At 54.1% G+C, this 13,471-nt stretch overlaps 5 protein-coding genes across 5 annotated transcripts; 2 read left to right on the top strand and 3 right to left on the bottom strand.

Annotated features, from left to right (window-relative positions):
* Positions 1-259: 259 nt before the first annotated feature.
* On the bottom strand, positions 260-3,059 carry BDY24DRAFT_418597 (uncharacterized protein; the record flags this gene model as incomplete). The annotated part of the gene is made up of 15 exons (XM_076643878.1): positions 260-462; positions 544-591; positions 674-831; positions 900-990; positions 1,089-1,126; positions 1,216-1,289; positions 1,461-1,490; positions 1,558-1,590; positions 1,664-1,738; positions 1,803-2,050; positions 2,114-2,192; positions 2,328-2,342; positions 2,416-2,538; positions 2,625-2,704; positions 2,789-3,059. 15 exons carry the CDS (start codon positions 3,057-3,059, stop codon positions 260-262), a joined length of 1,566 nt encoding a protein of 521 aa, XP_076492875.1.
* Positions 3,060-3,255: 196 nt separating this feature from the next.
* Positions 3,256-4,049, bottom strand: BDY24DRAFT_402224 (uncharacterized protein). Its single transcript, XM_076642169.1, has 3 exons — positions 3,941-4,049; positions 3,440-3,867; positions 3,256-3,357 (listed from the first exon to the last, which is right to left on the bottom strand). The coding sequence occupies exons 1-3, from the start codon at positions 3,948-3,950 to the stop codon at positions 3,295-3,297; spliced, it is 501 nt and encodes a 166-aa protein (XP_076492876.1). The 5' UTR covers positions 3,951-4,049; the 3' UTR covers positions 3,256-3,294.
* On the bottom strand, positions 3,739-7,406 carry APL5 (Apl5p). The gene is made up of 12 exons (XM_076636502.1): positions 7,312-7,406; positions 7,059-7,193; positions 6,805-6,972; positions 6,563-6,691; positions 6,376-6,484; positions 6,163-6,302; positions 5,874-6,090; positions 5,637-5,782; positions 5,078-5,562; positions 4,727-4,979; positions 4,139-4,648; positions 3,739-4,055 (listed from the first exon to the last, which is right to left on the bottom strand). Exons 1-12 carry the CDS (start codon positions 7,342-7,344, stop codon positions 3,933-3,935), a joined length of 2,448 nt encoding a protein of 815 aa, XP_076492877.1. The 5' UTR covers positions 7,345-7,406; the 3' UTR covers positions 3,739-3,932.
* Positions 7,407-8,098: 692 nt separating this feature from the next.
* BDY24DRAFT_402226 (cyclic nucleotide-binding domain-containing protein) lies at positions 8,099-10,480 on the top strand. The gene is made up of 4 exons (XM_076642170.1): positions 8,099-8,258; positions 8,674-9,428; positions 9,541-9,902; positions 9,979-10,480. Exons 1-4 carry the CDS (start codon positions 8,145-8,147, stop codon positions 10,137-10,139), a joined length of 1,392 nt encoding a protein of 463 aa, XP_076492878.1. The 5' UTR covers positions 8,099-8,144; the 3' UTR covers positions 10,140-10,480.
* A 341-nt stretch (positions 10,481-10,821) lies between these two features.
* Positions 10,822-13,444, top strand: BDY24DRAFT_418600 (nucleotidyltransferase domain-containing protein; the record flags this gene model as incomplete). Its single annotated transcript, XM_076643879.1, has 7 exons — positions 10,822-10,951; positions 11,112-11,629; positions 11,709-12,012; positions 12,096-12,138; positions 12,276-12,404; positions 12,483-13,119; positions 13,271-13,444. 7 exons carry the CDS (start codon positions 10,822-10,824, stop codon positions 13,442-13,444), a joined length of 1,935 nt encoding a protein of 644 aa, XP_076492879.1.
* Between the last annotated feature and the right edge of the window lie 27 nt (positions 13,445-13,471).

Raw genomic sequence — 13,471 nt, forward strand, 5'->3', positions numbered from 1 at the left:
GGAGGGACGAGGAGGAAGGTGTTGCGTTTCTTGCGAAAGAGACGAGGCAGAGAGAAGCGTCGCATGGATCGAGAGAGAAGAAGTTTGGAATGAAAAGAAACAAAGGAGGCTACGGAGAAAGGGATCGCGAGAAGAGGGGTGGGAGGAAAGGGAAAGAAGAGGAGAGGTCAGTCGGCGAACGAGGCGATTCGGAAAAAAACGCGACGAAGAGAAACTCACACGACGACGACAACTCGCAACTACCTATCCTTCTCCTCCTTCAAGCTCCAACACACACCCTACTCTGAACTCGATGCTGATCCATGTTCTTATCGTACTTGAAGATCCTCCCACAGCAGAAGTAGACGCGATGAGAGGCCTCGTCGAGGTGCTGGCAGAGGCTTTGCTCGGTCTCGCAGGGGTGAAGGCAGTAAGGGCAAAGCCTTCTCGAGACGGCCTGGGATGTTGGAGGGTGGATTGTAGCTAATGAAACGAAGAAGAGAGGGGAAGAGGTTAGAGAAGCGGGAGAGAAAGAAAAAGACGAGACGCGTCGATCGAGCTCACAGAGAGCTCCGTTTCGACGAAGCCAGTCTTGACACTTTGTTCCCGTACCTGATGACGAGAGGATACATAAACTTTGTCAGGTCCAATTTCTGCAAGCGACGAGGGAAGAAAGGAAGAAAAAGAGACGAACCAGGCAGGCAGGGAATATTGTGAGGTTGAAGGAACTTTGGATCGGGAACGAAGAATTCTCGTCCGTTCAAGTCGATCTGCTGAAGAACCGGAGGAGCGACTACGACTGGAGGAGAAGGAGGCGGAGCGATAGGCTGAGGGTTCTCGGGAGGGACGTCGCTGAACGGGCATCGAGTAAGAAAAAGTCAAAGATGCTTTCGACGAGAGAAGAAAGAAGAAGAGAGGACCTACAAGAGTTCACAACCTTTACTGCATCTTCCGGAAGCAGTGTCCCAGTCTTCTCCGCATAGGTAACAGAACTGATGTCGGCACTTGCAGCTGAAGAAGGGAAGGAAGAGAAGGGCGTTCGGTCGATCAGCAGCGTCGAAGAGGTCCCTCCGATTCGTTGAAGGGAAATCAGCGAGAAATAGGCGAACGTGATATGATAGCAGCCAGTATTATGCTCGACGAAGACCTGGTCAGAGAAAGAGGGTTAAAAGAGGTCAGTTTCAAACGCCAAAGGAGAAGGCTCGAGAAGCAAAACTCATCTTGCACTTTGAGCACCTCCTCCATTTCTCAGTCTTGACCAAAGCGAAGAGAAGTCCGTCCTCCTCCGTTCGATCTTGGTCGGGGATGAGCTGATGAGAGAAGAAAGACAAGACATGATCAGCCTCCTCGAGGTTCGAAGGCGCTCGACGCGTCTCGCCGCGTTGACTTGCCTGATACTCCTCGCAGCTCAGTTCTGCTCCCAAACCGAAAAGGGTTTCAGCCAGACTTTGACTGTCGATATGTGTGGTTTTTGAGCGTACCTGGGTGCCAGATGGTCTCGGGCAGTAGAACTGTCGAAAGCGAAAAAAAAAGATAATGTGAGATGTAGGTGAACTAAAATTAGTTCGAAGGACGTACCTTGGCTCGAGCTTCGATCTCCCGTGCGTGAGCCTGAAAGCGCGTTGAGGACGCGGTCGTCAGTCGGAGGTGTGAAGGACGTGACGAGGAAGCAACGCATGCTCACCCAGGGTTCCATCTTGTCAGGTCCGAGAATCTTGAGAGCTGCATTGTCGTCGAAAGCATCTCTTCCGTCGTTGCACTGTCGAAAACAAACCTAAATCAGCGTCGCCGTCGAGAGAAACCCCCAAACCGGAAAGACTCACCGAAGGACACTCGATTGGGAAAACGACGGTAAGACCTTCTCCTTCTCCTCCAAGCTTCGAAGTGAGATAGATCGCCAAATCCTCGAGGCAGTATCCATGACCACAGTCCTGGAGTTTGAGTCCGAAGGGAATCGAGGAGGAGGAGGAAGCGGAGAGAGAAAGAGCGAATGGGTCTGAAGAGGGTCGGAAAGGCTCCAAGCAGATTCCACAGAGGTCGTGAGATCTGAAGGATTCAGGGTCTCCAGAGGCTAAAACATCAAACTAGAGTCAGAGCTGAGAGATGAACGGGCATGAAGGGGGAGAAGACGAACCGAAATCCTCAACGTCTTCTTCCGACGCGTCCGATTCGACCTCGGGAGTCTTGATACCACCGGAGTCGACTTGCTTTCCCTGTGGAAGAAGGAAAAAACGAGCTTGAGCTCAGCTCGGGATGCGACTGGAGAAGAAGGAAAAAAGACGAGCCTTTCCCTTCGCATCGGGCTTTGACGCGTCGATGCCTAAACCTGAGACTGAGACTCCTCGAACGTTGGGGTCTTGAAGCTGCAGCAGTCAGAAAAGATACGTCAAAGAATTAGCGAAGCTCCTCGTGAGATTGTTCTTGAATAGAGCTCACCGTGAGTCTCTTGACGGCGTCTCCTCCGAGGAGCGAATCTGCATCTCGAAGCGTCTCCTCGTCTTGGTTTCCTTCCTGGAGAGCAGATTGGAGTTTAAGAGCGTACTGATGGTCGATGTTGAGCTTGAATGTAGGGTCAAAAGCGTTCGGGAAGATCGAATCAACGCCGCCGTCGCAGGTTGAAGGGAGAGGGTTCACTCACGTCCCACAGCAGCATCTTTCCTAGCAGCCGTTGCATCTCGACGAGTAGCGGCAGCCGAGGACAGAGTCATCTTCGCAGCAGTGATACCTGTATAGAAGCCGAGGAGAGTCAGCGAGCAGAAGGAGCTCGAGCTCAGCTCCAAAACGAGCTGCACCGAAGACGAATCCTTACTATCAGCAGCAACCTGAGCATCCTTCGCAACGAACTGCAAAGCGAGAAGGTAGTCTTCTTGAGCTTGATGACTTCCTTTGGTGTCCTGGTCGTCGAATCCCTTCTCGTTCTTCCTCTTCGAGTCGACTGAAGACTCGAGGTCTTTGAGATCCTCCGCCAGAAGCTGAGCGATGAGTTGAGCTGTTCCGTCGTCTAGCTCAGTAGGGCGAGAAGGTCGAGTGAGATCGGAGGAGGAAGTAGATGAAGAGGAAGCTAATACGAGATTGGACATGAATCTTGGTCGCTGGCGATGGTGATGGTTTGAGGGGAGGAAGGAAGGTCGAAATGTCAGCTCCTTCTGACGGGGGCTGACTCTTCAGGAGCTCGTGTCCGCCTCCTGTCAGAGGTTAAGATAAGATCATTCGACAGCGAGCACATAGGTAGAGAGCTTTCCGGACTTTAGATCTCTCGACGCGACGTGAACGCTGTGAGATCGTCAAAGTCATCAATCAACTCTCTCCGAACTCTCACTTCGGAGTCTTCTTCTTCTTTTTCACCACCTTCGTCTCAACTCCGTTCTCCTCATCACCCTGAAAGAATCAAGAGAACGAGAGAGAGTCAGCGATCAGAAGACGAAAACGACGCGAGGACGAACGAACGGATTAAACTCACCTTCCCAGCTCCCTCCTCGACCTTCACCTTCTTCTTCTTCTTCTTGACTACCTTCACCACCTCGACATCATCCCCAGTCGCAGGAGCAGCTATCACAGGTTCCTGAACCCTCGAAGAAGAAGACTCCTGCTCCTGCTCGACGTCTCCGTCCTGATACTCCTCGAACCCTCCTCCTCCTGAAGAACGGGACCGACCAGCATTCGAGCTGCTTCCGCTTGGAGCGAGATCTCCACCACGACGACCGAGATCGAGTTGAATATCGGCTAAACGAGGCTCGTCGGAGCTCTTTCGATTCGATGGTTTTGGAGGAGGAGGGGAGGAGGAGGAAGCGGATGCGCCTTCAGGCATCTCGCCATCTCGGTCGATTTGAGGTGGAGGAGGAGTAGGCGGACGAGGAGATTTGAGTTTGGGTGTCGAAGAGGAGGCACCTGAAGAGAAGAGCAAAGAGAAAAAAAAGTCAGTTCGAGGACAGCGAGAGGAGTAAAGGGAAGAGCTACGAACCTCCGTTCATGATGTTTCCGAGATCCAGCTTGACGACGGGAATTAAATCGAGCTCATCTGCGTCGTTGATGTAGTAAGGGTCGGCTCGTTGTCTCGCCAATCTCGCAGCCTTCCTCTGCAAGAGAGAAAAAGAAGAAGAAGCGGACAATCAGCTTCTGCGAGACGTTGAACAGAGAGATCGAAGACGCGACGACGAACCTTCCTCTTCTCCTCTTCCTCCTCCGCCGTTTTCTTCCCCTTCTTCCCTTTGCCCTTCCCCTTCGCACCAGCAGCCACGACCCGCCTCAATTCCTCCTCTTCCTCGGTCCTCTTCCTACCACCGCTCCCGCTCGCAGCACCCTCTCGCATAATTCCCCTCCCAGCTCCCTCGAGATCGCTCTCGCTCCCGCTATCCCCTCCTTCCCGCTCCTCCTCGGCGAGTTCCGTCGACCAGTCGTACATCGGAGTATCGAGATCCAGACCTTCGGGAGGTGCGATAGAGCTTTGAGCTCGAGAAGAGACGGGAGGGAGAGCGTAGGCGGCGGTGAAGAGCGGAGAGAGGAGAAGGAGGGATTTGGGATGGGTTGGAGTTGAGTTGACGGGAGAGGAGGGTCGAGAGGATGGGAAAGCGTCGGGATCTTCCGGAGGTGGTGGTATGGATGGAGGAGGAGCGACGTAGGAGGAGAGGTCGGCGAGGATGAAGGAAAAGAGATGCAGGATGTTGAGAGCCTTCGAAGAAAAACAACGAGAGAAGGTAAGTCTCGTACTTTCAGGTGAAAGACATCGAAGTAGAGTGAAGGAACTCACTCGTTCTTGAACCTCCGAGTCTGGCGAAGTCTTGAAGATCTCCAATCCTTCGACGACCTTGTCGACGACTCTTCGGACCTCGAGAAGATCACCGCTCGAATCGTCTCCGTCCCATCGCTCAGCTTTCTGAGCTGCCCAATGTCCGAAAATCTTGGCCGAAGCGTGAAGACATATGGCGATTGTGGAGGGAGGAAGTTTCGAGATCGGGGGAGTGAGCAGCAGGAGAACCATCTGGGGCGGCGAGGGAAGGAATCTGAGAAACGAGAGAAAGGCGACGCGTCAGTTTCGGGTTCGATATAAGTTTCGTCTACTCCCAATCTCCAGCACACTATTGAAACCCCGGCTACTCACTCGCAGAACTCCCCACACACCCAAACAGCACTTTCCAACACCTGGTCCCATCCCAAACCAGCGTCCTTCCCTGCACCCTCCAAGAAAGCCTGATCCCTGATCAACCCACCCAACAGCTCCACAGCTTTCTCCCTCACACTCTTCACCCGTCCGACAACCTCCCTGATCTGCCTCCCGATCTCCTTTCCGACGTTGACTCTCGAGATGTAGGCGAGATCGATCAGAACGGCGAGGTACCACTCGAACGAAGGAATGGACGAGAACGTATCTGCTGATCCGATGGCGAGGACCCGGTTGGTGAGTTCGAGACGGTAGGAGGGAGTGAGGAGGGTCGGAGAAGGGGAAGCGGCGAGAGGAGCGATATTTTGGGAGGAGGAGAGGGTGGAAAGCAGGGAGTTGACGGCTGAGGTTGTGGGAGCGGCAGAGGGAGGGAGGAGAGCTGAAACGAGTTGATCGACGATGGGTTGGATGTTTCGTCGATTTGCCTGAGAGATAAGAATGTCGGATATCAGTCAGACCAGGCGGCTCTGAGAGACGGGAGGAGGTGGCCGCAACGCACCATGGCTTGAACGAGATCGAGAGCTCGCAACCGAATACTCAGATCCGCATCGTCGACGCTCTTCAGTACGACCTCCTGGTAGTCCTCGAGAAGATGAGCATGAGTTGGAATGATCTTGACGAGAGCCAGGAGAGCGATGTACTTCACTGAAGATCGAAGGACGGACGAAAGTCGCGTCGGTCAGCACTCAGCTCGAACCCTCCCTTCTCGATCTTGAACCAAACGACACCGACTCACAGTTCTGATCATCATCCTCCAAGAACCCACTCAGCTTTCCTACGCATACCCGAGCCAAAGCCTCTCCAGCTTCACTGTCGTCGAGCATGCCTCCGGTGATGCAGGTCCGAACGCACTCGTAGAGGAGGGAGATCGCAGGTGTCGTGGTGATGAGGTTCGTGATGGGAGGGAGTAGCTTCCGAATGAGACGTGGCTCGTGAGGAGTAAGAAGGGAGAACTGCAGACGAAGGAGTAAAAGAAGAAGATGAGCGGGGTCGAACGAGGACGGCAGAGAGAGAGAGAGACGAACCAGCTTGACGACCTTGATCAGCATCCAGTTGTTCTGCGATTTCGAGAGAATGTCGAAGAGCTGAGGAGCAAGAGGGAGATAGTTCTTGGCGTTCTTGCGAGCGAGTTCAGTGAGGACGTTAATGGTAGCAGAGACGACGCCTGGGGGGTCGAGGAACAGGGAGAAGGGTGAGCTCAAAGGAGGGAGGGAAGGAGAGCAGACGACCAGACAGACCTTGGTCTTCGTCCTCGAGACGATCACTGAGACGAGAGAAGTTGTCCTTGAGAGCGTCGGGATACTTCTCGAAAACTCTGTACATGCAAAGAACGGCTCGTTTTCGAACCTGTGAAGGCGAGGCGAGAGAAAGAGGGCGGAGGTGAGGAGTTGAGCTCGGAGGAAGGGAGAGAGGGACGAAACACACCTGAGGTCTCGAGTGAGTGAGCAGCGACGAAATATCATGGGAGAGATCTCTGGCGAGAGGACCGTTGACAATGGAGGAGAGACCAGTCAAAGCGAGTTGAGGAAGGAAATGCGAAGGGGAGAGCAGGTCCTAGGCCGAGGGAGGGAGGGAGCTCAGGTCAGCGAGAAGGCTCCAGCGACAGAGCGGGCAGCAGTGCAAGCTCGAGATAACCTGCTCAGACGATAGAAGACGCTGTTACTCACCTTCTTGATACCGTTGACAGTCAGAACGACCTCCTCTGTTCCTTCAGGGAAGGCTCCCTCTGCAGCGAGATATCCGACCTCCTTGAGATGATACTTTGGCGACGACATGACCTCTACGACGTGGAAAGAGAACGAGGGAGGAGGTGTGACAGGGTAGAGCATCATGAGCTGTAGGAAGAAAGTGAGGGTACGGAGAGAATGAGCTCGAGAAAGAGGAAGGAAGGAAGGGAAGACGGAGGGACGGTTCAACTGACGTAGACCATCTTAAGGACGGCTCCTGCCTTGAGATCCATATCTCCTCCTCGAAGCTCCTTCCTGATCTCCTCGATGGCCTCTTGAAGAAACTTATCGAGCTGAGCTTGAGGTTTGGAAGTGTTGGCTCGCAGACCCTGGAGGAGAGAGAAAGAAGAGAAGGGAGGGAGGGGGGAAGGAAGGAGGGAGCTCATCGTCAGTTTCGGCCAGCTCGCTCGTGCTTCTATCGTATGTATTCAGAGAAGCTGTACTCACTCGGATGAGATCTTGAAGAGTCCGTTCCCACATGTTTAGCTGAAGTCCGAGAGGAAAGAAGGGAAAAGAAGGGAAGGAGGGAGATGGGAGTGAAGGTCAGCTCGAAAGCCGAGAGCTGGCCCTCCTCCTCTCGTCTCTCTTCTCGTCTCGGCTGTGACGCTGATTCTCGGTTCTAAACCTTCGATGGTGTATTAATCATAGTGTTCTCTTTCTGAATCTGACTTCCAGCCTTATTTTTTTCGCTTTCTCGCTGGCGGTTGGCTCTGGTCCCCCCTTCTCCTCACCTCACTTCAGCTTCTCAGCTCGTCTTCATTGCATAGCCCTCTGGCAAAGCTTTCCCCAACTTATTTTTTTTTTCAGTCATTTTAACTCACGGAAGTGAAATGATCCTCAAAAATCGAGCGAGACTCGCAGAAAGTCGAGATCTCGACGCGCGTCTCGTGCGCGTCCTTCGGACTCCCTCACGCCTTCCTACCTTCCTCAGAGGCTCACAATCAAAACCTTTTGACAAAATAGGGTCAATTCTTTACAAGTCTTGTAAGAGGAAGTTGAAGAAGATCAGAATTAAGGGGGAGGGAGACGGTCGTCTCCTTGCCCGCGTCGGTTTCAGTCGTGATGCCTCGCCTTTTTTGAGCCTTTTTCGTGTCACCGTCGTTCCTCGATCTCCTTTCATCGATCTCAGATGGGTTCCAAATCTTTTTTGGAGACGAGAGGCTCGTATGGGCTCGACGACGTGATGATCGATTCCGGATCCAGCCCTCTCTCGTTTCGAAACACTCGTTTCCTTGCCATCCTCCATCACTTCCCTTCCTCCCTTTCCCTTCCTTCTCAGGATGTCGTCTCATCAATCCGTCATTCAGCAGCTCATACACCACGTCGAGAGTTCTTCAAGTCAGGACACGTATCAGGTCATCTTCGACTGGGCAGCGTCAAAGCTCAAGGAAGAGGTCAGCACAACGTTTCCCTTCCCTTCGTCCTCTGTCCCTTCTCCTTCTCTCGCCCTTTCTGCCCTCGATCTGGGTAGGAGAGTAGCACGGAGAGTTGCGTAGGCGGTGCAGGTTATCGGTGCGAGCTTGCTGTAGGAAGTTTGAAAAGAAGGGAAGGGAAGGAAGACGTCGTCGAACGAGATCGAGATGGCTGGGTTCTAGCTCGAGTCGCCTTCCTTCCCTCCCTGGAACGAGCTCGCATCTACACCCACAGCTTGCAGAGCTTTTGTCATTGGACTCTCCCAGGAGAACCCCACACCGTCCCTCTGCTTCTACAACCATCTTCGCTTCCTTCTATCCGTTTTTGTCCAGTTGAAGCTAATCGTTCTTCCTCGTGTCTCACTTCCTTCTCTCCACGCTTCTTTACCTTCACCAGCGACTCGCCTCTCGACCTTCCTCCTCCTCCTTCAGATCTCCAAGCAACAACAGCCACGTCCCCTCCTCTCCTACCTCTCGACCTGCCAACGGTTCCTCCCCCAACGGCGCCGCTTCCTCCTCCTCCAACGGCGCTCCTCCTCCCAACCAACCTCGACGAGGTTCAGCCCTCAACACGGCAGCTGCAAACTCGCTCTTCACCTCTGGACCCTTCGGAGTAGACTCCACTCCTCTCACCTCGGTCTCCGAAGACGAGAACAACTCCTCAACGGCTTCTTCCCCTTCTCAGTCCACCTTCCCTCCAACTTCCAACCTGTCCTCGTCCAACCACCTCAACACTCCCTCCTTCCCTCCAGGCTTCTCAGCCGGTCGACGAACCTCCGTCTCAGCCGAATCCCTCATCCCTACCGCCAACGGAAACGGAGCGGGAGACAGCGAGCGACCCAAGCTCCCCGTCTACCCAAAGACAGCTCAACAGCTTCAACGAATCGAGCTCTCCATCGCCTCCAACTTCCTCTTCAGGAACCTCGACGACGAGCAGAAGAAGGATGTTTTGAGTGCTATGAAGGAGAAGAAGGTCAACCCTGGGGAGTTGGTTATCGAGCAGGGAGCCGTCGGAGATTACTTCTACATCGTCGAGGAGGGAAGCTTGGACGTGTACGTTCGAAAGGACGACGCCGCGACGACAGAGCTGGGAACCAAGGTATTCACCAACACCAAGGGAATGTCGTTCGGAGATCTCGCTTTGATGTACAAGTGAGTAGCTCAGTTTCTTCGATGTTTGACTGCAGAAGGGATCGGTCTTGGAAGAAGCTCGTTCGCTGACCTCACGTCGTCTCGTCTCCCTCCTCGTCCTTTCCTTCTCCAGCGCTCCTCGATCCGCCTCCATCGTCGCCACCACCCCTTCCATCCTCTGGGCTCTCGACCGAATCACTTTCCGAACCATCCTCCTCGACCACACCTCGACCAAGAGAAAGATGTACGAGTCGTTCCTCTCCTCCATCAAGATCCTCGAAGGACTCGAGCCCTACGAGCGAGCCAAGATCGCCGACGCTCTGGAGACGAGGACCTACGAGGCTGGACAGACCGTCATCGTGGAGGGAGAAATTGGAGAGGATTTCTTCCTCATCGAGAGCGGACGAGCAGAGTTCACCAAGAAGGCCAGGCAGTTGGACGGAAGTTTCCAGGAGATGGTCGTTGCGGAGTTCTCCAAGGGAGATTACTTTGGAGGTCAGTCGACTATCTTGAGAGGTACGAGAAGGAAGAAGACACTGAAGCTGACCTTCGTTTTCGTTGGATTCTCCAGAACTCGCCCTCATCAATCGAGCTCCTCGAGCCGCCACCGTCCGAGCGATCGGAGGCAAGCTCAGAGTCGCTACTCTCTCGGAGAAGGCTTTCACTCGACTCCTCGGTCCCACCTCAGCCATCATGGCTAGGAAGGCTGGAGAGCGATACGGTCTCCCTTAGATTTCGCGTTTCAGTCCCTTTCCTGTTTCACTTCATTTTGACGTCGCTGCTCTCTCCTCTCTCGCTTTTGCTGTTCACTATATATTCGCCAAGGTTTCCCACTTTCTAGTCTAGTCTAGGTCGCTCCCTCTTTCTTTATTCCTTCTCTTCCTCGCACGTTGTCGCTTCTCTCTCTCTCTCACAACCAACTCGTAGCGCGTCGTCGGACTTTACGACGCGATCCACCAACCATCACCAGCACCACCTACCTACCATGGCATTTCCACTCTCCCTTTACGTCTTATGTTACTACTCGCTCTCTTCTTGGAAACTGGGTCTGTATTTGATCGTCCTTCTCGTCCTTTCGTCGTCGTCGCTCGACTCGTCCGGCTCTCTCTCTCTCGTAACCTCACGCTCTCGGAAACGTTTCTTTTTCTGAGCTGTCGGAAGCTGAGGTCTCTCCCTTCCAACGGGGACCACCTCTCGTAGAAATCGAGACAGAAACGGTCGGCAAGGACGGTGAGCTCGGATCGGGGGAAGGGCTTCCTTTTTCGAGCTCGCATCGACTTCCCCTCCCAACTCCTTCCTTCCTTCTCTTCCTCGGGGTTCTCTTTCTCCCACGCTGTCGTCCCCTTCCTCGATCCTGCTCGTTCGGGCGTTCAGCTCTTCGCCGTCCCAACATGCTGCTTCTGGTGCCTCGGCCATGATCAAGAAGGCTTCGAGCGTCAAGTCGATGTCGAAAAGCTCGTCGAAGCCATCGAAGGCGCCGCTTTCGTTCTTGAGCCGTACGAAGGGATCGAAGAAGACGGTGGTTGCGACGAAGCAGGCTCAGGGTGAGTTTTTTTTCTTCTTTCTTTCGAATCTTTGGGAGGAGGAGTGAGATGGTGAGCTTTGGAGGAAGGGGGGAAAAGATGAAGTCGAGCTGACCTCCTCCTTCCTCCCTTCCTTCCGTTTCCTTTCTTGACTCGTCGCCCGTCCTCGCTGATCTCGCAGGATCTGTGAAACCAACTCCAAGTAAACTCAAGAAGGTCGCCAAACTTGCAAAAATAAACCTCGACAGCTCCTCCTCTCTCCCTCAACGTCCCGTATCCAAAGTCACCTCGAGTTCGCTCCCTCCTCCTCCTGCCAAAGCACCAGCACTCAACTGGTTGGAACTCTACGCTGCCAAGAAGAAAGCGATGCCATCAACTTCCCAGTCCCTTCCCCTTCCTCCATCTGCATCGATATCCAAACCTACTCCCTCTCCCTCGACATCGACATCGTCGACGTCGACGTCCTCGCCGGCAGCTTCCTTTTTCCCCTCTTCCTCCAAACCATCAAACCCACCCGTCGTCACCACCCCCGTCGCTGAAGCCCAGCCCTTATCGGTACCTAAGTCGACATTTACACCATCTCCTCCGCCCAAGAGGTCCAAACCCAGCGACGTCCCTCTCGACCCGAGAGGAACCGTTCCTCCCTCCGTCCTCGAAGCAGGGAACGAGCTTCACAAGGAGATCCTCAAATCGTGGATCGTTCGTACCCTCTTTTCTTCTTCTACATGCCGAGTCGCGTTTCGGTTCCTAAACCTCTCTTTCTCTTTCTTCCCTCCAGGCAAGCCAACCCTCCCCTCTCCGAATCGCCAAACGAAACAATCTCCTCGCCGAGCTCTCCCACCTCGTCTCCGGCCTCGGTCCTCAGTACACCGTCGTTCCCTTCGGATCCGTAGCAGTCGGAGCCGACGGGGAAACGTCCGATCTGGACCTCGCGATTCGAGATGGGGATCATCCTGCAGGGTTTGATGATCCGAAGTTGTTCGTGCAGAGGCAGGCGCCGTACGACATGCATAAGCTGGCGGTGAAGCTGGCGAGGAGTATGAAGGAGGTGCAAGCTATTCCGTGGGCTAAGGTGCCGGTTGGTAAGTGCTCGCTTGTGTGGAAGATCGGGAGGAGAGGAAAGGGAAACGAACGAACGCTGACCTTCACTCGTTTTGCTTTGCAGTCAAGTTTGTGGATCCCATATCGGGGATTGACGTGGACATCAAGTGAGCAGAGATTTTTCTTATTCTTGCTCAGCTGTTGAGCTGTTGAGCTCGATTGACGAGCGGTCGAAAGTTCGTCGACGCGTTCGTTGCGACGCGTGGTTCCTGACTCGTCGCCCTCTCCTCTCCTCCTTCCCCAGCTGCAACAACCTTGGAGGAGTCAACAACAGTACCTGGCTTCTCTCCTACTTCCAAATCTCTCCTCATACTCTTCGACCTCTCATTCACGCCGTCAAGAAGTGGGCGTCGACGAGAAACATCAACGATCCGTTCGTCCCTCCTCCGTCTTTGTCTTTCCTCCGCAACCCAAATCCGAACCTAACGCCCTCTTTTTCTCCTATCTTCAGCTCTGGACAACAGGGAGGCACTTCCTTCTCTTCCTACACCATCCAACTCCTCTGCCTCGCCTACCTGCAAGCTCCCATCCACCAACTTCCCTCCTCGACTCCCTCAACCAACCTCCACTCACTCCTCCCAAACCTCCAATCGCCATCCCTCCTAACGCGTCTTAAAACCCCAACAACCCACCTCCACCTTCGAGACAAACCTCCCCGAATCATCAAAATCAACACCACCTACGCTCCTCTTTCCTCCCTTCCTCCCTCCGAAATCGACCTCTGGACGGACCGGAACCAAAACGTCGACGTCGGAGAGCTTGTGAAAGGGTTCTTCAAGTTCTACGCTGGAGAGACGGGGGAGGAATGGAGAGGGAACAGGTTCAGTTGGAAGGAGGGAGCGGTTAGTCCGTTGGAGGGTGGGTTTGCGAGGAGGCTAGAGGAGGGAATGGAGGGGGTCGAGAAGGTTCAGGGGAGCGGGTTCGGAGGAGTTTGGATTAGGAAGATTGGGAGTGAGGTGGAGAAGGGTGGGTTGGATTGGTGTTTGGCGGAGGAAGGGAAGGGGAGGGAGGGAGGGCAGGAGTCGCAGCAGTTGGCGAAGTGGGTGCACGCGGATTTGGTGGTGAGGGATCCGTTTGAGTGGCATAAGGTGAGTGTTTTGAATTTATTCGTTTCCTTCCTCCCTTGAGGAGAGCAAGAAGAGGGGAAGGTGAAACGACGCGACGCGTTGGAGTTTTCTTTTTCTCAACCTGACGACCCACCTGTTCTTCCTTTCGTTCTTTCTTCTCTTCCGTCTCCAGAACTGCACCCAACAGATCACCCAGGAGACCTCTCGACGGATCCGTGACGAGTTCGCTCGAGCCCACACGATCCTCTCGACCAACCCGAAAGCGTCGTTCTTGCGAGACGTCTGCGCTCCGTTGTCTGAGGCGGAGTTTGGTAGCACTTCGAAGGAGAGGAACGTTTGGGGTTAGGGTGCTCGTGGAGGGGATGCCTGGTTG

Source organism: Mrakia frigida (assembly GCF_051309035.1).
Source record: "Mrakia frigida strain ATCC 22029 unplaced genomic scaffold BDY24scaffold_40, whole genome shotgun sequence".
NCBI lineage: Eukaryota > Fungi > Basidiomycota > Tremellomycetes > Cystofilobasidiales > Mrakiaceae > Mrakia > Mrakia frigida.

Excerpts from the sequence above, each read along its gene's own strand:
- BDY24DRAFT_402224 (XM_076642169.1), bottom strand. Across the intron at positions 3,358-3,439 it reads TCGAGGAGGGAGCTGGGAAG|GGTGATGAGGAGAACGGAGT; the intron begins GTGAGTTTAATC and ends TGATTCTTTCAG.
- APL5 (XM_076636502.1), bottom strand. The coding sequence starts at position 7,344 with ATGTGGGAACGGACTCTTCAAGATCTCATCCGA. Across the intron at positions 5,563-5,636 it reads TCGATCTCGTTCAAGCCATG|GCAAATCGACGAAACATCCA; the intron begins GTGCGTTGCGGC and ends CTTATCTCTCAG. Across the intron at positions 4,056-4,138 it reads AGGAAGAGGAGAAGAGGAAG|AGGAAGGCTGCGAGATTGGC; the intron begins GTTCGTCGTCGC and ends TCTCTCTTGCAG.
- BDY24DRAFT_402226 (XM_076642170.1), top strand. The coding sequence starts at position 8,145 with ATGTCGTCTCATCAATCCGTCATTCAGCAGCTCATACACCACGTCGAG. Across the intron at positions 8,259-8,673 it reads CGTCAAAGCTCAAGGAAGAG|CGACTCGCCTCTCGACCTTC; the intron begins GTCAGCACAACG and ends TACCTTCACCAG. Across the intron at positions 9,429-9,540 it reads GATCTCGCTTTGATGTACAA|CGCTCCTCGATCCGCCTCCA; the intron begins GTGAGTAGCTCA and ends TTCCTTCTCCAG.